General features: G+C 39.0%; 1 protein-coding gene across 3 annotated transcripts; it reads left to right on the forward strand.

The window, feature by feature from the left end:
• Positions 1-812: 812 nt before the first annotated feature.
• On the forward strand, positions 813-14,890 carry LOC105438006. Of its 3 annotated transcripts, XM_030988608.1 has the most exons (6): positions 813-1,535; positions 7,123-7,237; positions 7,800-8,054; positions 9,490-9,693; positions 12,583-12,794; positions 14,118-14,890. In XM_030988608.1, exons 3-6 carry the CDS (start codon positions 7,955-7,957, stop codon positions 14,268-14,270), a joined length of 669 nt encoding a protein of 222 aa, XP_030844468.1. In that variant the 5' UTR covers positions 813-1,535; positions 7,123-7,237; positions 7,800-7,954; the 3' UTR covers positions 14,271-14,890. The 3 variants fall into 3 exon arrangements, with proteins under 3 accessions (XP_030844468.1, XP_030844470.1, XP_030844469.1); XM_030988610.1 differs by lacking the exon at positions 7,123-7,237; XM_030988609.1 differs by lacking the exon at positions 813-1,535 and having other exon boundaries at positions 6,749-7,237.
• Positions 14,891-20,584: the final 5,694 nt, after the last annotated feature.

Here is a 20,584-nt window from a genome sequence, read left to right on the forward strand (position 1 = left end):
ATATATATATATATATATATATATATATATATATATACTTAGATTTGGTCTATTAGTCCATTAGTCTGCCTTATCCAATATATATATATATATATATATATATATATATATATACCAACAGTTTGGAGATTATTTGAACGCTTCCTGTTTAAAACTTAAATATTGATGTTTTAAATCAACCAAAATCAGCTAATCAAAACCAAAAATGAATAATTTTGCAAAGCTCTGGTGTATGTGCAGTGAAATCCTGAATAAAACCCTACTGTTTTGTGCCTATCGTTCAAGTCGGTACTATAAGTTCTCACTATTGTCGATTGTATAATTTGTATTGATTAACTTTAATTCGATTTGAATTGTATTTTCTGCAGTGTTAAATTGACAAATTCAAAGGGATTGTAAACTTCTCCAATTGCGTGAAATGATAATAAATTGTCATTGTCATTGTCACTACGCTCTGATATGAAAGAAAAGCGTATTACACCTAACGTCATCATGAAGAAGAAAAAAAAAACACCGAGATTTTACCGTGTTATTTTCTAAAGTGCCTACAAAATGTGCTGATACATGCCCCTGAGGGCCGGGCCGGAGGCGCCGTGTTGTGGTGCTCAAGGTGCTGTAGAGGAGCTCTATCCCAAGTCTGAAGTATAGCAACACCCATACATATGATTGGTGTTCTTCTTCTTCTTCTTCTTCTTTTCTTCTTCTTCCTCTTCTTCATCTTCCTTTCTTTCTTTTCTTTCTTGAATTTTCCCTTCTCTTCTTTTCTTTTTGCTTGTTCACTTTCTTTCATTTCATTCTTATATTTTCATTTCCAGGCATTGAAACAAGAACAAAACCAAAACGTGCAACGACAAAGGAAGTATGCTTGCTTGTTCTCATGAAATTTTGGAGTAACGAGGCACAGCTCTGAACCTCCGATACAAAGAAAATGTTGTTCCCAGGTCAGCCAGGTGACTGTACTAATACTATCGACCAAGAAAATAAACCTTTCCGTAAAACTGTCAAGGTTTCGTCATAAGAGGTACCTGCTACAACTATCAACCTTGGTAACCGGATTACGACACACACACACTTGAAATTATAATGATAATTAAAAAGAAAAACTACTTGTGGCAAGTGAAGTATACTAGAGTTGATTATATTACCTCCGAGGTTAACACCCCGGCCATGGATGTCCATCGAATCTGCTCGTAGCCAATCTGACGTAAGGAGTTCTTAGTAGCTGTTAACAATTATCGTATCTTCTTATTGATAACAATTTTTTTCCATGAAACGTGGCCTAAGCTTTTGGTCCAAACATTTTTATTGGTCCGTGCTAATGAGACATGGGCGTGATATTGATATTAGCCCCGCCTACTACAGTTTCTTCTAAGTGTGACATTTTCCCGCACTGATTGGATTGGTCCGTAAGGAAGCGATATGGGCGTAACCATAATGTTTCCCAAATCGTGTGCGAAAATTAAGATTTATTTAATTAGTGCTCATCCTTTGCTTATCATTCATTGGTGTACTCACCCAAGTTTGCTGATTGCAAGGTAAGATTGCTCTAAACTGATATCGCCTTCTTCGTTTTTTCGAAAGATCCACCCAGTGGCGGATCCAGGGGTGGGCCGAAACGGCCGCGGCCCCCCTATTGGCGAAGCAAAAAAATTGAGAAGGAAAAAAGAGGAAGAAAAAAGAAGGGAAAAAAAGGGGGGAAAAAGGAGAAGATAAAAGAAAAGAGAACAAAAAGTAAAGAAAAGAGAGAGAGTTCAAAAAAGAGGAAAGAAAAAGAAGAGAGGAGCCGGTGAGAAAGCAAGACAACGAAATGGCACTAAAAATTAGTGACAGTAACGACGAATAAGGAAAGACAAGGGGAAGGGGTGCGTGAAGGCGGATGCATTAAGGGAGGGGGGGGGGGTGACTGGCCGTATTCTTATTTTTAGGTTATGCGAAACTGAGTCGAATTATGCTTCTTTTCAAAACAATCTTAGCATGCTTTTTTATGTTAAGCCGGAGTGCATGAAAAGGTTAGTGTAGAAACACTTCTGAAAAGGCCGCGCCCGGCCCCTCCAAAAAACGGCAGAATGGTAATCTATAAATTATGGGGTCATTCTTGATGGCTTGGGAGTCGTTATTAAAAGAGGGGGCCCGGCCCTACTCAAATGGTAGTGACGGTAACGATGGATAAGGCAGAGGGGGGGGGGGGGGGGGGGGGGGTCGAACCCCCCTCAAATTTTTGTCAAGTTGTCAAGTTGGTCCTGATGTGTATAATGCGTAGACCAGGGGTTCTCAAACTTTTTCTTTGACGTCCAGAAGCGATTTCTATGAAAGCTGTAAGGTCCGAAATGACACTTGTATACTGAGATAATGAGGCTTGTTTTTGGTCTATATCTGATCCAAGGAGAATTGTTACAGTTTTAAAAAAAACAGAACCGCCAGTGCTTCCACTCGTTTAAATAGAGTTTCCTGAAAAAGAACACCCAATATCCTGAATTTGAAAGAATTTTCTTAAAACATTCAAAATGCCTCTTACGTGGATTTCTTATTTGGATGAATCGCTATGACGTTTTAATATGTATCAATTATTGAGTGGGCTTATTTTGCTTTCTAATGGATCCATACAACGTGGCAGAGCTTGAGGGGTCTGGTAGAGCCTTTTCAGAAAGAATTGTCTTTAGGAGAAAAAATGAGGTTATTTCTAAAATGAAATAAAAGGGTTATTGACTTTCAAGAGAGAAAATTGTCTATAAGAGAGGAGGAGAGGTTATTTCTAAAATGAAATGAAAGGGCTCTTGTCAAATAGCCCTTTCATTTCATTTTTTCTCTCGAAATAAACTCTCTTTCTCTCTGATAGACAATTTTATGAGATGGAATCTTCAATCTGAAGCCTTTTTGTGCTCTTTGAAAATGGCACACTGAATGGGGGCAGTGCATTTAAATTTCAAGGGATGGATTAGAGTTTTTATCGCTCTTGAAAGTCAAATAGCCCTTTCATTTCATTTTAGAAATAAACTCTAATACATTCCTTGATATTTAAATTGCGCCGCCCCTATTGTGTCCTCTTTTTAAAGAGCAAACAGAGCCCTCAGATTAGGCAGCAAGTAGCAAAACAAACCCGTAACACTGGAACACAACATTCATGGGATGATGCCCATATCATTGAGTTTGAAACGCACTTCTGGTCAAGAATGGTAGAAGAAGCATCTGCATAAAAAAGGATGAATCCTTCACTGAATAGGGATTCTTGCTATACACTTTTACCTTTGTGTAAATAATAAAAAGTCCACGGGCGTGGTTGTTAGAAGCTTAAACTACATAAAACTCTCTCCAATTTTGCAGGGGGAGAGCCTTTGTCGGGAGTCTTTAATAATAAAAGGGATAAATCCTTCACTGAATAGGGATTCTTGCTATAATGTTACCTTTCTTCGCTCCAGTAATCTCGAGGCAGCAGACAGCAAGAAATTGTGTAAATAATTCGCTGTTGCCGGGAGTCTTGCATGGGGCGGAGCACCAGGAAGTTCTTGAACTTTAAAAAAATTAGGAAATTCCAAATAGTCGTCATGAGCGATAGAAATTGTAATTTCCTCCTTGAGAGTCACATACCCCCTTTCATTTCATTTTAGAATTTAACCTCTCTTTCTCTCTTAAAGACAATTTCATATAACTTCTGTTTTCGTATTGTTGTACTTTCGTCCGCAGACTACTTAAGCACATGTCGAGCCAACTCAGTCGGAAATGTAATATGTAGGCCTAAGTGTAAAGTTAAGTTCATGTTCTTCCTTTTTTCTTTCTTTCTTTCTTTCTCTCCCTCTCTCTGTCTCTCTCCTTTTCCTCTATCTTCTTTTAAAAAAAAAAATTCTTTCTTTTCTTCTCATTTTTCTGTGTGTGACATGCGTTGCGCGTAAGTCTATCAATGTCTTAATATGGTAGATTTACATTTTGATGTTTCCCTTTGTAGGTGCACCTTATATCCAGAAAGTGCCCTATTTTGATGGTGCCCCCCCCCCCCATGTATTGATCTCGATAAAAAATAAATTTTCTCATTAATTCTATTTCCAATATATCTAATACTTGCACTAATCTCCAATTAAAAAATCGTCTACTTTCTCTCAAGACAACATTATATAAAGGATTCATTAATGCAAGGCTATCACGCGAGTAATCTCTCAATTTCTAACTTCCTGCTTTCCTCATCTTCCAGTCTCCCTTGCTTAAATATTCCTCGTTACTTCCTTCCAATTGAACTCCAACTTAATTGATGTTATACACTGTATCTATTCTTCAACTACAGGTAGATGCAAATGTTACTCAAAATCCATTATATAAATCACACTCAGGATACAGCCAATCGACGAGAATTGCTTCAATCTATATTTTACATGTATCATTAATATATGGTTTTACAATGGCTATGGTGATGAGTTGTCTAGGTAACATGTTGATGTGTTTGTTAAAATGTATTACCATGGTGCACCTTCTTGGTTACAAACAAATTATGTGTATGTATTAACGTAAGTTCGTGCCTTTACATATCACAGTAGAAATCAATGTTTTATATTTGATGCAGAATAATATTAATATTTGGAGATTAGAAACACAAACAGTTTCCATAACCGTTCAAGTGTTTCAAGAAAAAGTTAAGAAAACTTTCTCCTGGATGTAAATTGGAATTTTAAGCGGTTTCATTGGAATTAATCGAGAAATTCCCCTCGCTAGCGTGTAAATAAAAATACGCCGGCCGGCCATACGTAAATGGCAGTGACGGTAACAACGAATTAGGAGGAAGGGGCGCATACGTGAACTACAAGCGATGATGATGGGGCGGGTGACAGGGGTAGGGGGCAAAGTTCGCCCCACTCTTCAAGTACCCCCCTCCCCAAAGGGCCACTTTTACTTTGTACGGAAGTGCCCCTTCCCCTTTTTAACTCGGATAAGCGCACATTTCATCAACACATGTGCCCCCTTTCCTATCTGATAAGGGCTATTTAGAAAAATGAGGCCCTTCATAAATAAAAAGTGTCCCTTTTCATCTCTGGTAAATGACCATTTTCATATATGAGAAGTTAATTCTTTTCACTTCAGTGCGCTCTTCACCTCCGATAATTGCCCCTATTCAAATCTGAGAGATGCTCGTTTTACTTTGAAAAGTACCCCTTCCCCTCCTGATAGGTACTCTTTTCATCTATGATGGGTGCCCATTTTCACCTTTGCTAACTGCCCTTTTATTTTGAATCGTGCCCCTTTCCCTTTCTATTAAGGGACCTATCCCCTTTTCATAAATGCCCCTTTTCACCTCTGATAAATCAATTTCTGATGGATGCCCCTTTTCCGTCGACAATGCCCATTTCCCATACTCATAAGTGCCCAATCTCATTTCTGGTGAGTGCCTCCTTTCAGGTGTAAGAAGTGCCCAGTTTAAACCTTGATAATTACTCTTTGTACCTTGACACATGCTCCTTTTCTTTTCTAATAAGTGTCTTTATCCCTTTCGATATGTGTCCCCTTAACCTCTCATCATCAGGCACGTAGGCACGGGGGGGGGGGGCACGGGAGAGGGGGGGGGCACGTGCCCCCTACCTGCTCATCATTAGTCTTGCACTAATTTAAAGCGACTAAGAGTAATTTCCCCTAAAGCTTGCTTGCTCGCTCGCATTTATAGATGATACAATTATATGTCACTTTAAAACAAATGTTTTTTCAGTCTTCCGTGATGCTTATAACCCCATCATGATTTGGTTTTTTCCTCTTTCTAAGATGTAATTTTTCACTCTGCGACCTCACAGATCTTACATTTTTTTCTCGCTCGCTTTGCTCGCTCGCAATGAATATTCAGACAATCACACTCAGCCGAAAGTGTGATGCTTAGCAATAACTTGTATGATATATAAAGAAAACAAATATTGAAATCGTCCCTGATAATGGGATCACAATGAAAGGTATATACCAATGTCTAAAAAATGTATAATTTCGCCTTGAGATTTCGCTTTGTAGGTGCCCTTTTTTGTTGGTGCTTTCCACTTTGGAAATAGCTCCGCCGTCCCTGCTTACGCATTAGCGCCAGCGTTAATTTCACGCTTGCACGCACAGGGTGTGTGTGTGTGTGTGTGTGTGGGGGGTTCCTCTCTAGCTCTGAAGCTGATTTTTTTTTTTTTTACCTAGATTCGTGCGATTCGGTTAATACTTTTAGAGGGAGTCTGAGGGGTGATGTGCCCCCCTCTGAAGCTGACATTTTTTGGATTTTTGAAACTGGATTCGTGCGTTTTGGTTAATACTTTTTGGGGAGTCTGATTTGATTTCAAAACACCTGCAGTTAATGCGGGATGGTGTTGCAGCCTCTCTTTCCCCGAAAATTAAAAAATTACCAATATGCATTTGTTATATCTTATCTCGTATATTTTGGTGACAATTAACACTTTTCACAACATACATAAGCTCAAATTTCAGCTCACTCGCCAATTATTAAACCAGGAATAGATATTGGGGCAAGAGGCTTCAGCCCCCACTGATGGAAATGTCAAAAAAATTGCGCGCGAGCATAACTTGAAAACGGGGAATGTTGATATCGGACAAGAGATGTGACGTGAGCATGTCCCCTTTCCAAAATAATTGTGCCCGTTTGTAGGTACCAGTACACTATTAAAGTCCAGTGCTTCTAATATGACCTTGTCAGTATTGGTAAGTTTAAATAATGGTCTGCGCGAATTTCGATTTCCCCCCCCCCCCCCCCCCCCCCCCCCCCCCCCCCTATTGGAAAATCCTGGATCCGCGCCTGCCACCGATCAATATAGAACAGCTCTGCCCGTCACTTTGCTGTAAATTTAATAACGTTTTTGTCTCAGTAAAATGATTTTAACGCGATTTGTCCAATATGTAGGAATTGTTTGTTCATAGCTCATCTCTGAGTTTGAAAGTTTATTAATTTCAGTCAGAATACATTTCAACGGCAAGAGTTTTGGTTAATAAATTTCAAACAAATTAAAATTTTAGGTGACTGCGCTTGCTCGTACTTCGTTTTCATTTCATTTCGATATTTCTCTACTCTACGTTAGGCACTTTGAGAACATGTTGTTGTTGGTGTTTTTGATGTGTTGTTTTCAATTTTGCACAAAGTACACCAGCTCCTTCCTTTGTCTTTGTTAGGTAGAACATCTAGTCGTCTACCAGAATAGCAACATGTTTGTTGGAAAGAGTGTTCCCACCCTCCTCACGGTCGTGTTGGTGACACACACTGTGCTTCGATGCTCTGCCCAGAATGGTAACACCTTTATTAATAACGATAGTAATAATTAATATTTGCATAGCACTTACATCCGCCAAGCAAGGAATTCAAGGCGCTCCAATATTACTTTACAGTATAGCTAGGCTACCGATTTCGTTTCCAATTATAAAAGTTGGCCTTTATGGGCAGATGGGATCGTAGTATTATTTTCGGTCTTTGACATCCTCTCTTGTGTATACATAGTAAAACGAATGGGATGTATCACGACGTAGATAAAATAAATAACATGTAAAATACATTCGAAATCAAGTTATAAAGGTTGAAGGAGAGAGCATACCAGGTGAGTTTGGGGATTTACCTTTACATTACTATCGACAAGATTGGAATGATATTAGGCGACATTCCAGTCAGGTGCTGTATTGTTTCCTGAAGGGGTTCAAATAGATTCCATGGATGCAGTGACCACAAGATTGCATTGCCATTTTGGGGGAAATGCTTTTGATCTTTTCCTCGGTACCATTTTTAATCCCAATGATGATTTCACCAAACCCGTATAATCCATGAACACTTCTAAGTTTCTATTATACCCCTTCCTCAGATTAGCCTGTTGGTACGTACGGACTTCCTAAGCCAAACTCTGGATGTCCTACTGGCTGGAGCGAAGGATACAGATACCATGATACCGAAGAAGGCTACCCAGGCAACGCTTGGAGCGACCCTCTAGATCTCGATGGCACTTGGGACCAGGCCAGCATGGAGTATAAATTCTGTATGAAAACCCAAAGTAGCTCAGCCGAAGACACCTGGCCAGCGGGAAGCTATTGCATCTATAAAAAGGGCGATTGTCCATCAGGTAAATATTGCCAAGAACCGATCCTAGAAAGTTGATAAAGAGTGGACCCAATGTTCTTCAAACTTTCTAACAAAGAGGTCATCAGATATTTTTGGTTCCTTTTCAATCTTGAAATGTTAAATTTGTCAAAACATCAACATAAAAGTATACAAACTATGTTTTGCATATGTTTTTAGAAAATAAACAATAATACTGTTGTACGCATTTATAATTTTTAATTTCAAAAGAGACAGTGTAATTCATTTTATAACGATATATACTCTAACCTCAAAAATGTTATGACAGAACATAACACATCACAAAACACAATATGAAAAGGAAAACCCAAAACTGGAATCGTTCACCGGTACTTTATGGAGTTTCTGCCGGCGTTAACAAAAAAACTTTCTACATGCGGGTGTTTCGATTCGGATATTTCGTAGTTTGTATGAGTAGTTGCCCAGCAACTTCTGACAAAACTCCGGAATGTGAGAAAAACCGACGGTTTAACTTGCAGTGTGAATGCAGCTATAGATGTACTTCATGCTTTTTTCCCAAGAGTAAACGTTGAAAGATGTCGACTCAAATATTATTACCTGACTGTAAGCTAACCGTGAATGCTACATCTTTACCAAACCAATAAAAGTCAAAGTAATTTTAAAAACATATAATGTTCCTAGTGAATCAGGAAATTAAGTAGCTTAACGTCTTGCCGTTTTCTTGAATTTAATGTACACGGTTGGTCATAATGGTGGAATAATTATTTTTGCCCCAATTTATTGAATGATTTTGACAATGACTTATTCCTAATAGATCTAGATAACAGATAACAAAAAAAGAAGAAAAAAAAAAGAAAATGCAATAATTTTTCAGTAATTCATTGCATTTTCCCCCAGTCCCCAACAGGAAATTTTCCTCTGTAGGGCCATGCATTATGGTTCAAGGCATGCCCACATAGATGTTGGGGTCGGGGCAAAATGCAATGAATTATTGAAAATTTATTGTATTTTCTTTGTTTTTTGTTTTTTGTGGGGGCGTCGACGTACCCTAGCTCCCGCTGTGTAAAGTCATGATTCATTGGCTAAGCAATGACCCCGTTACTGTGAGCCCCCAGGATCAAACCGTGTCGATGTGCTATATTAGTGCCCTTTTATGAGGTATTAATCCCCATTACTGTCAGTTATGACTTTGAAGGACGTAGGTCCCCTAGTTGATTGGGATTGTAGCACACACATGCTTTAGCAGTCACGCAAAAAAAAAAAAACTCTCCCCAATTGTCATTCAAGAAAATCTGAGAATGTATACTATTATCTAGATCTATTAGGAATATCATTGTCAAAATCATTCAATAAAATAATTGGGGTAAAACATAATTATTTCACCATTATGACCAACAGTGTACATTTATTTCCCCTCTCAATAATGTTTTTGGAATCTTTTATTTCATATGCCACAGGATTCGTGTCTGGCTCTATAAGGTGGGATGATGAAAATAGCCGCAATGGTAACAGAGCAGGCGGTACTCTCCCAGACGGGACCTACGACCATAATACAGTAATCTTCTTCTGCTGCAGAAGTGACGGCGTGACCAGCCAAGCTATCTCCCTCCCAAGAGGCGATTTTTTTTATGTTGCTCTCACGCTTCGACAGTTGTCAGCAGGTTGGTTATAATATTCTGATAATAATAATAATAATATTCAGCTTTTATATAGCGCTTAACCCTAATAGGGCCGGGCTATTTGAAGTCTTAGTAGGGCCGGGGGGGGGGCCATTATGGCCCCCCCTTAAGATCTCGGCCGCGAAGCGGCCGATTGCCGCGAAAATTTGCACGCATGTCAAGTGAAGTGTAAAGAATAATATGATAATTTCAATTTTTTGAAAATTCACTCATTTGCATATTTATGGTAATTTATGCAAATAAAGTCATAAAAATCACATTTTTACCCATAAATCATATATTATTCATATTTAAGCATTCTTTTTCACTAGATATATTCATTAGACCGTTCTGAATAATAATACGACAAAAAATTTGGAAGAGCCAGCTTATTTCTTATGTTATCCCTTGTTTTGATAATTTCTTATGTATTTCATTGTTTTTTTAACTTATGTATTTCATTGTTTTTGTTGTTTTATTTCATCTTTTACTACAATTCAACTATTTTGACTCCCAAAACCACCACCTAAACTTTAATCAAGACCCAATAACCCATGTTTGATCTGTTTTTAGGAAAAATGACTTTGCCATACGTTTTGTACACAAATCACGAAAATGAGCGATTTTCAGGCTGACATGCAAGGACAAAAGGTCACGTGACCTTGTAACCGTAGGTCCGATTTTCAAAAAAATTATTTTAAAAGTTGCGCAAGGCTTGAAAGAAAAAAGTCAGCGAGCAGCGGGGCGCCATCCATATGCGTTCCCGAGCAATCAGAAAAATTGTGGAGGGGGGGGGGGCCATAATGGCCCCCCCGGCCTTATTAGGGTTAACCCTAATAAGGCCGGGCTATTTCAAGTCTTACTACGGCCGGGGGGGGGGGGGGCATTATGGCCCCCCCTAAGATCTCGGCCGTGAAAGGGGCGATCTCCGCGAAAATTTGCACGCATGTCAAGTGAAGTATACAGAACAATATGATAATTTCAATTTTTTGAAAAAAATCACTCATTTGCATATTTATGGTAATTTATGCAAATAACGTCATAAAATCACATTTTTACCCATAAATCATATATTATTCATATTTAAGCATTCTTTTTCACTACATATATTCATTAGACCATTTGGAACAATAATACGACAAAAACATTTGGAAGAGCCAGCTTATTCCTTATGTTATCTCTTGTTTTGATAATTTCTTTTGTATTTCATTGTTTTTTTTAACTTATTTATGTTATTGTTTTTTTTTTTTTTTTAAATTTCTTCCTACAATTCAACTATTTTGACTCCCAAAACAACCACCTAAACTTTAAACAAGACCCAATAACCAATGTTTGATCTATTTTTAGGAAAAATGACATTCCCATATGTTTTGTACACAAATCACAAAAATGAGCGATTTTCGGGCTGACATGCAAAGACAAAAAAAGGTCACGTGACCTTGTAACTATAGGTCCGATTTTTTTTTTTTTTTTTAAAGATGCGCAAGACTCTTAAGAAAAAAGTCAGCGAGCGGCGAGGCGCCAACCATATGCGTTCTCGAACAATCAGAAAAATCGTGGAGGGGGGGGGGCATAATGGCCCCCCCGGCCTTATTAGGGTTAATACATCTCGGACGTCTCTTACCCCGGTCATTGGATTCAGTGCTCTCCCGCACACACTGTGTGCTCAACCTCCACTCCCTGGGTAACATTCCAGCAAGCCGTTACTTGACGCTCAAACACTGTTTGACCAACAATGACGGTCGCATTCTACTGGGTACATTTTAACACCTGCGTGGAGAGTAGCAAGTGTAGGTTAAAGTCTAAAGTGATAGAGTCATGCACATAAGGATGATGTTTGAATGTGATTAGCTTTACTTCGTGTATTGTTTGGGGGATATTAGCATTATTAGCATTAATTATTATTTAATATTACGCGTCACAAAGTGAACTAAATCACAGTAACCCTCGGGTCTCTACTCCCGGTAAAACAGTTCAGGGGTGCGGGTGGACCACTACACTGGTGTTTCCATTACCATGTGGTTCAAGATCCGATTGTAAATGTTGACCTGATTGTATTCAATAAGGAGTATGTGCTTTTTGAGGAAGCAAGCAATGAAGACAAATTGACTGAATTACATATTCCAGGTGCGAGGAATGACTGTAACGAAGGAATAGTTCCTATGGGACAACGAGGATAGCGATAATGGATGCAGTCAAACTAGAGTGTACCCTTATCAAGGCCTATACACTTTTGGTGAGAATGTCAAACTCAATTTCTGCTTCTACGCACCTGACATAAGTCAATCCTGGCCTGATGGTACCTACAGACTTCCCAAACCATTGGCTGGCTGTCCTAGCGGCTGGGAAGAAGGATACAGATACCACGACACCGAGGATAGCGACGCAAGAAACGAATGGAGTGATCCAATCCATCTTGCTGGTACAAGGGAAATCAGTAGCATGAGAAACGAATTCTGCATGAAGTCCGTTGCTGACTTCGCTGGCCCATCCGGCGCAGACTGGCCACAAGGAAACTACTGTATCTACAGAAAGGACGGATCATGCCCATCCGGTAATTCGATGATTTTCTGCACATGTAATAATCTAAGGATACTGTTCTTTGGAAGCAAATAGAGACTTTTTACCATAATGTGATCAGCGCTATACAGAAACCATTTATCATTATTATTATCATAATCATTAATAGTATTATTATTACTAATAATATTATTGTTGTAATTATTATTATGATTATTATTATCATTATTATTATTTTGTTTTTGTTGTTGTTGTTGTCGTTCTTGTTCTTGTCTTATATTATCGTTATTGTTATTATCATATAAAAATTAAATATTATTATCATTATTATTATTATTTCTTGATTTTCTTTTGATTTGTTTCATCCCTCAGGCTTTGCAACCGGCCAGGATACGTTTATCCACTGGGATGATGAGGATGATGACAATGAAAACACGTGTGGGGGTGTCTTACCAGATGGCAGATATCACGTGGACACCAGGATTCAGTTCTGCTGCCGTGGGGATGGCGTCACTTCGTTTGGAATTTCTCTTCCTACCTTTAATACTTTCTACCTGTTCGCCCTTTCTAGTACATGCCAAGAGGTTGGTGCTATTACGATGATGATGATGATGATGGTGATGATGATGATGATGATGGTGGTGGTGGTGATGATGATGATGATGGTGGTGATTATGATGATGATGGTGGTGGTGGTGATGATGATGATGATGATGGTGGTGGTGATGATGATGATGATGGTGGTGGTGATGATGATGATGATGATGGTGGTGGTGATGGTGTTGATGATGATGTTGATGATGATGATGATGATGATGATGATGATAATAACAGTAATGATAATAATAACAATGATAAAAGTTATGATGGAACTAACCATCCCGGGGAAGCTCGAAATGCCTACAAAGTAATTTAATACGGTGGCTTTATCCCAGCTTCGCTAAGGCGCCCAAGTCTTTCAAGGAGTGACTTATTAACTATAGAATATAACAACTTCCTAAACCTGTTAAAGGTAATATGTCCTATTTGCAGGCCAAAACAATGAAAAGGTTACATTCCAACGGCATTTTAAAAACAATACTAATTTAGAATTCCCTTAAAAAGAAAGGGCTTGAAAATGGCTTTTAGTGGGAAAATAACGGCCATTACTTGTCGAATCGACTTAACTGATTGCAATTACCTAAGTAATAGTCTGATTTTTAGACCCTTTTACAGAATGTTCGTATGTTTTGTGCTGCACAAAGAGACAATCAGTTTAATTTTGGCCATGTAGTGTGTTACTTATGCAGACACATGCAATATGAACCTGTTACAGCTCATTTTATATATGTTATTCCCAATGAAAAAAATATGTCAGTCATCACTGAATAGTGTCTGCCAATGAACTCTAGACAGTAAACGGGTTTCTTTGCAATATTTGGATACAAGGACACTGCGAATATTTCACAGATAATAATAATAATAATATTGAATTTTTATATAGCGCTTAATACAAATGTCTCTAAGCGCTTTACAAATTAATTATTACCCCGGTCATTGGATTCAGTGCTTACCCGCACACAATGTGTGCACAATCTCCACATATGGGACGTACATGACATATTCGTAATCCCTGCAAATGTTTACAGAATTTTATATTGGCTACAAAATGGACATGGTATCGTTAACTGATATTGTTATTATTATTTTTTTTTAAACCTGACAATAAATAATTACTTTAAATTTGTACGTGGCATAGGACTTAGGTTTTCACATTGAAAGGATTTGAAGGATTTTTTAAAGTATGATTCGTGTTTAATTATGTTTTCATTTTTAAAGCCAAGTCTGTCACGTGACGTATTATGACCAATGACATGGCTTACATCCTGAAAGATACTTCCTCACTCTGTTCACGTTTACCACACCAGGTTGACGGCATGGCAGTGACACCTGAATGGTTCCGCTGGGACAACGAGAATTACGACAATGTCGACCTTCAATCTGAGGAGCACCCCTATGAAGGTATACAGAGTGGTGGTGAGAATGTCAGACTTACCCTCTGCTTCTACGTACCACAGTAACCATCCTGCAGTCTTCTTGGAACGTGCGAACCTTTACGCCAAGTAAATTTGATTCCTAGCTTCTCGTCCCCATTTTGAAAATAATGAGAAAGAGGGCTCTCCAATTCAAATTTGGTTAATTTCAACTCATATTTTCTTTTATCTGATTTAATTTGATTGTACATGCAATCCAGAGGCTTACAACGAAATAACGTTGAATTAATGAGTTTGGTTACCTCAATGTCCACATATATCAAGAGCTTTTCATATTCATTTTAGAAATAATATATCAATCAATAAAAGAAATGAGGCGGCCCGGAAAAATAGGAAAGAAGCTGGGTTGAGAAACTAGGGAAATTATTTCTATTTGGCCTTTCCAACATGGCCGATTAGAAATGAATGAGGTAGAAGCTTTTTCTTCTTTTTTTATATTCAATTTTAAAGATTTTGCTATTAATCCTCTCTGTTACACATCAATAGTAAATCAATACATACGGACTAATAATTTCAATGCTTTGTGTAAGATTGCTTAGTTGATAGCCTTAAAGGGATAGTTGAGTTCTGTTGCAGAGGGCGCTACACAAAATATTTTTTTTGTGAGATAATGAAAGACTGAGTGTCAAATTAGAACGAACATAATATTTAAATGACAAAATCATTTTTGTTTGATAAAAATCGGTTCAGAGACGGCTGAAATATAACGATTTCTAATACTTGTGTACCACCACAAATATTAGATATTTTGAAAAATTTGAAAAAACCGTTGAAAAAACGAAATAACGCCTATTACATCGTATTTCAGCCAATGCCGATGTTGGCTTTTTTGTTTACATTTTTATTTTGCTTATATTACCCACAATTAGCCGGCTCATGTATTGTTACTTTTAATTTAATAATTAATTAACCGTGTTTGTTTGAAAGTGGAGCTGAATCGGTATGATCGTATTGGCTAAATTTCACTTATTTTGGGGTCCAACATTACCTTCATAGCAATTTTAGGTTCTAAAAGGGCACTATAAATGTCATAGATAAGAATAAGAGCAATAACCATGCACTTTGAAGGCATTTACGGTCTGAAAACAGAACTCAACTATCCCTTTAATTAGAGGGAAACAGTGATAAGTTTGTGCATCTAAAACATACCGTTTAAGTTCATATCATAAAACTAAATGTTCAATTTACTTCTTAAATAGGGGTTGATTCATAGAGCTTTTTATTGGTGTATCAAATTAACTCAGTAGGGATTATTTGGCTTTCTTTTAATCTTACTTTCGTATAAAATCATTAAAATATTGCTGGGTTCCCTTTAAGATGTTTGAATGCAACTTTATTCCTGAATGGTGTACTAGGTTTTGTAACTCTTTGTAACTATTTTGTAAGATTTTCTTACGCTTGTGATCTGCTTTAGTAGAATTATGCGACAGTAATACACATGGTACAGGAGGGCTACACTGTATTGAAGATCCGACAATATTTATTCACAAGCTGGATAGAAATATCGCGTATGAAACTAATGTCCGTCTGCAGCGTAATACTCGATAAAGCTCAACTGCTCCACAGTTTAATAAAGTGATTTCCTTACTTAAACCTGGGACAATATGCTATACATATAATGATCTAAAACCGAATCACTATACCCTTACCCGAACACTACATCTTCCAAAGTCTTTGACGAAATGAAACCCATAGCGACTGTAGCAGAAGCATAACAATGTCGTATCAAACAGTATCAATACGTTTAAGTAGTGATATTTCTCCATCACACATACGACAATGTCTGTCTTTGATACAGTGTGAAAAAACGTTCGATCATCTAACTTCATTTTTTTTTTTAAATATCAAGTTAGTTTAAAAAACTCCTTTTAGGAACTGTTGGTAATTGGTTTACCTGAGTCATGTTATCATTGTTTAAAATATAAGGTGACGGGAAAGCTCATTGATGACATTGTTGTCTTCTGTTCGCCGTTGGTCAAAAGAGATAATAGGGACTTTTAGATTTGCACAACGACAATGTGGATTGCTACGGTCGACGTCCTTTTAATGCACTGCCTTGAATGGACGTCACACGTATCAGTCCACTCAAATCTAAAAGTCCCTAATATTAATCCTACACGACAAATCTTATTCTACTATTACTGCCATCACATCTATTACTACAACTACCACCACCACTACAACTAGTTCTACTACTACTACCACCACCACTAAAACTAACTACTACTACCACCACTACCCCTACTACGCAGGGGGGGGGGGTTTACCCCCCCCCTTTTTATGTGTGTATGTCAGCTGTTGGCATTTCATTTTTTTTTAAATAAAAAAAAAGAAAAAGTTATGCCAATGGCTGACCTAAAAGAGATGACCTTACCCCCCACCCCTCACAGAGCAAAATGTCAAATTTTCAAATTTCGAGACAAAAAAAGTGTCCTCTTACCCCCCCCCCCCCCCCCCTCGCTTATTCAACGGCTGGCCGAGTCGTTGCGATATTTGGGGGACCAAAAAAACAAACCAAAAGTGTCCTCTTACCCCCCCCCCCCCCCCGCTTATTCAGCGGCTGGCCGAGTCGTTGCGATTTTTGTTGGGACCAAAAACAAAAAAAGTGTCCTCTTTATACCCGCCCGCCCGCCCCCCCCCCCCCCCCCCCTTGGAAAAATCCTGCGTACGCCACTGCTACTAATACTACTTCTTCCTTTACTTCTTCTTATATTACTACTACTAATATTTCTATTACTATCATTACTACTACTTCTATTATTACTAATACTAATATTAATACTACTACTAGGAATTGGAAAAGTACTAGGAGAGATAATAATGAATAGAGAGAGATATGCCACGGGTAAAAGATTGACGCGGAAAATAGAGAGACAGAGAGATTGACGCGGAGATTGACGCGGAGATACAGAGAGACAGAGAGACAGCGAGAGACAGCGAATTGAGATATGTGAATTAGAATTAGAATTAGAATATGAGGTTTAAATGGACATATCTGCCTATAATGCCATTCAAGGCACACACACACACAATCAAAACATTACAAGAGTTTACAAAAATTAGTAAAAACCGACATAAAAAATAACAACAACGGTAATACACTATTCACGCAGAAACTGGTACTCTATTATTTAATGTAAGCCTATTATGTATGCCTGGATATATTGTATGCCTGGATGAACATGAATCACTGGATTCACTAGCAAGCACAATGGGACTGTTTCAACTTGGACTTTTGTTCGCACTCTGCCTGTATGCTACTTTGAATATAAATGTGTACTGCAGTGAGCAATCCTTCACTAAACTCTGTATTAATGAAAACTTCATCAGAAAACACTATCTTAAAAGGAGGATTCCATAAAACCCGAATATTACAGCATCTTTTCAACTAGAGCTACTACATGCGGGTGATGTACATCCCAACCAGGGGCGTCGCCAAAGGGGGGGGGGGGGGTGTGGGGGGTGTGGGTGTGCGACACCCCCCCCCACCGGTCAGGATATTGTCGGTAAAATTGCGCTGCCGTCGGGAAAAAGAGAAAAGGGGGAGGGAAAAAAGAGAGGGGAAAAAAGAGAGGGAAAAAAGAGAGGGAAAAAAGAGAGGGAAAAAAAGAGATGGAAAAAAGAGGGGGAAAAAAAAGAGGAAAAAAAGAGAGGAAAAAAGAGAGGGAAAAAAGAGAGGGAAAGGGAAAGAAAAGAAAAAAAGGAAAAGGAAAAAAAAAAGAAAGGAAAAGAAAGGAAAGAAAGAAAAAGTGGAAAACTTCATTTAAACGAGTCGAGAACGGTACGACGAATCGACTTCTTTCTCTAATAGTTTAAGGAAACGTCAAAGCTTCCGCGCTTCGCGCGAGAGGGGGAAACTGAATTCAGATGAATAGGGCTTATTAAGGGTCGAAAACGGTACAACGAATTGTGTTCTTTCTCTAATAATTTGAGGAAACGTCAAAGCTTTCGCGCTTCGCGCGAGAGGGGGAAACTGAATTCAGATGAATAGGGCTTATTAAGGGTCGAAAACGGTACAACGAATTGTGTTCTTTCTCTAATAATTTGAGGAAACGTCAAAGCTTTCGCGCTTCGCGCGAGAGGGGGAAACTGAATTCAGATGAATAGGGCTTAATATGATTCGAAAACGGTACGAGGAATCGCCTTCCTTTCTCTAAATTGTGATAAAACGCCAAAAATTCCTCGCTTCGCGCGGGAGGGGAAAACTTCATTTAGACGAGTCGAGAACGGTACGACGAATCGCCTTCTTTCTCTAATAATTTAAGGAAATGTCAAAGCTTCCGCGCTTCGCGCGAGAGGGGGAAACTGAATTCAGACAAAATTAATAGGGCTTATTTAGAGTCGAAAACGGTACAACGAATCGTGTTCTTTCTCTAATAATTTGAGGAAACGTCAAAGCTTTCGCGCTTCGCGCGAGAAGGGGAAACTGAATTCAGATGAATAGGGCTTATTTAGAATCGAAAACGGTACAACGAATCGTGTTCTTTCTCTAATAATTTGAGGAAACGTCAAAGCTTTCGTGCTTCGCGCGAGAGGGGGAAACTGAATTCAGATGAATAGGGCTTAATATGATTCGAAAACGGTACGACGAATCGTCTTCTTTCTCTAATAATTTAATGAAAGGTCAAAACTTCCGCGCTTCGCGCGGGAGGGGGAAGCTTCATTCAGATAAGGATTAAGAGTCGATAACAGTACAACGAATCGTCTGCTTTTTCTCATAATTTAATGAAACGACAAAGCTTCAGCGCAAAGCGCGGAGGGGGGGGGGAATTCATTCAGCCAAGGATTGCCAGTCGAAAACGGTACAATTAATCGTCTTCTCTTCCTAATAATTTAAGGAAACGTCTAAGCTTCCGCGCGGGAGGCCCATCACCCACAGCCCCCTAATGAGCGCGCTTTTATGTGATTCTCTTGCTCACTACCGCCCCTCCCTAAAATAAGATCCTAGCTCCGCGCCTGCATTAAAATATATAGCTATCATGCTGACTAAATTGAAGAAATAATTCGCATATTTATGTCGTCGACGAAAATGACCATTTTGCGCATATGCAAGTACTATAGATAGTCCATAGGAAAAACAATTTAGCTTTCGGCCCCAGGTGTATAGGGTTGAAGTTGTAAATATTGGACATTTAATTTTGTCGGTAATTGGTGGCTAGTTTTGTCGGTAATCGTTAGCCTCTACACGCCCCCCCCCCCCGGATCAGATCGGGATCAAGATGGCACTGTACCATCATTTTGCATTCATCGATCATGACCCTCCCCTTCAGCGTAGAATTCAATAGTCTCCAGGGGAACTGTTACAGTGGAGATATGCAAATCTTCGACTGTTGTCCGACGTTCGTGATGTCATCAATTCTTTCGGAATTCAACGAAGAAAGACAAGGAGAGGTAGGCGCGGTAGCCGCAGAAGAAACTGTCTCCGACAATCAAAAGTGTTAAGATCATCATCATCATCATCACCAAACCTTTTACTTTGTTCCATCATAAACCTACTACTGGGTCCATGAACGTTCGCTCAGTGCGCAATAAATCAGCCCTGATCCACGACTTCATCTGCGACAGTAATGCTGAGCTTATTACAAAGACATAAACCTGGCTAACGGACAATGACTCTACAGTTCTAAATGAATTTGTTCCTTCTGGCTATAATTAGTTCATCGTCCTCGTAGTATCCGCCGTGGAGGGGGAACTGGACTTGTCTACAGAGAAACCATAAACGCTCTTCAAGCCTCAGCTGGTGAGCATAACTCTTTCGAGTATGCAGGGCAGTGGCGGATCCAGGGGTGGGCCGAAACGGCCGCGGCCCCCCCCCCCCCTATTGGCGAAGCAAAAAATTGAGAAGGAAAAAAGAGGAAGAAAAAAAAGAAGGAAAAAAAAGGGGGAAAAGGAGAAGATAAAAGAAAAGAGAACAAAAAGTAAAGAAAAGAGAGAGAGAGTTCAAAAAAGAGGAAAGAAAAAGAAGAGAGGAGCCGGGGAGAAAGCAAGACAACGAAATGGCACTAAAAATTAGTGACAGTAACGACGAATAAGGGAAAGACAAGGGGAAGGGGGTGCGTGAAGGCGGATGCATTAAGGGGAGGGGGGGGGGTGACTGGCCGTATTCTTATTTTTTAGGTTATGCGAAACTGAGTCGAAATTATGCTTCTTTTCAAAACAATCTTAGCATGCTTGTTTATGTTAAGCCGGAGTGCATGAAAAGGTTAGTGTAGAAACACTTCTGAAAAGGCCGCGCCCGGCCCCTCCAAAGAACGGCAGAATGGTAATCTATAAATTATGGGGTCATTCTTGATGGCTTGGGAGTCGTTATTAAGGAGGGGGCCGGCCCTACGCAAATGGTT

Source organism: Strongylocentrotus purpuratus, unplaced genomic scaffold (assembly GCF_000002235.5).
Source record: "Strongylocentrotus purpuratus isolate Spur 01 unplaced genomic scaffold, Spur_5.0 spur5_scaffold_17, whole genome shotgun sequence".
NCBI lineage: Eukaryota > Metazoa > Echinodermata > Echinoidea > Camarodonta > Strongylocentrotidae > Strongylocentrotus > Strongylocentrotus purpuratus.

What these genes read in the sequence shown, in the direction of transcription:
- LOC105438006 (XM_030988608.1), top strand. Translation starts at nt 7,955, where the DNA reads ATGGAGTATAAATTCTGTATGAAAACCCAAAGTAGCTCAGCCGAAGAC. An exon ending in AAAGGGCGATTGTCCATCAG is followed by an intron (nt 8,055 to 9,489) that starts GTAAATATTGCC and finishes CATATGCCACAG; the next exon opens with GATTCGTGTCTGGCTCTATA. An exon ending in TTTCTAGTACATGCCAAGAG is followed by an intron (nt 12,795 to 14,117) that starts GTTGGTGCTATT and finishes TTACCACACCAG; the next exon opens with GTTGACGGCATGGCAGTGAC.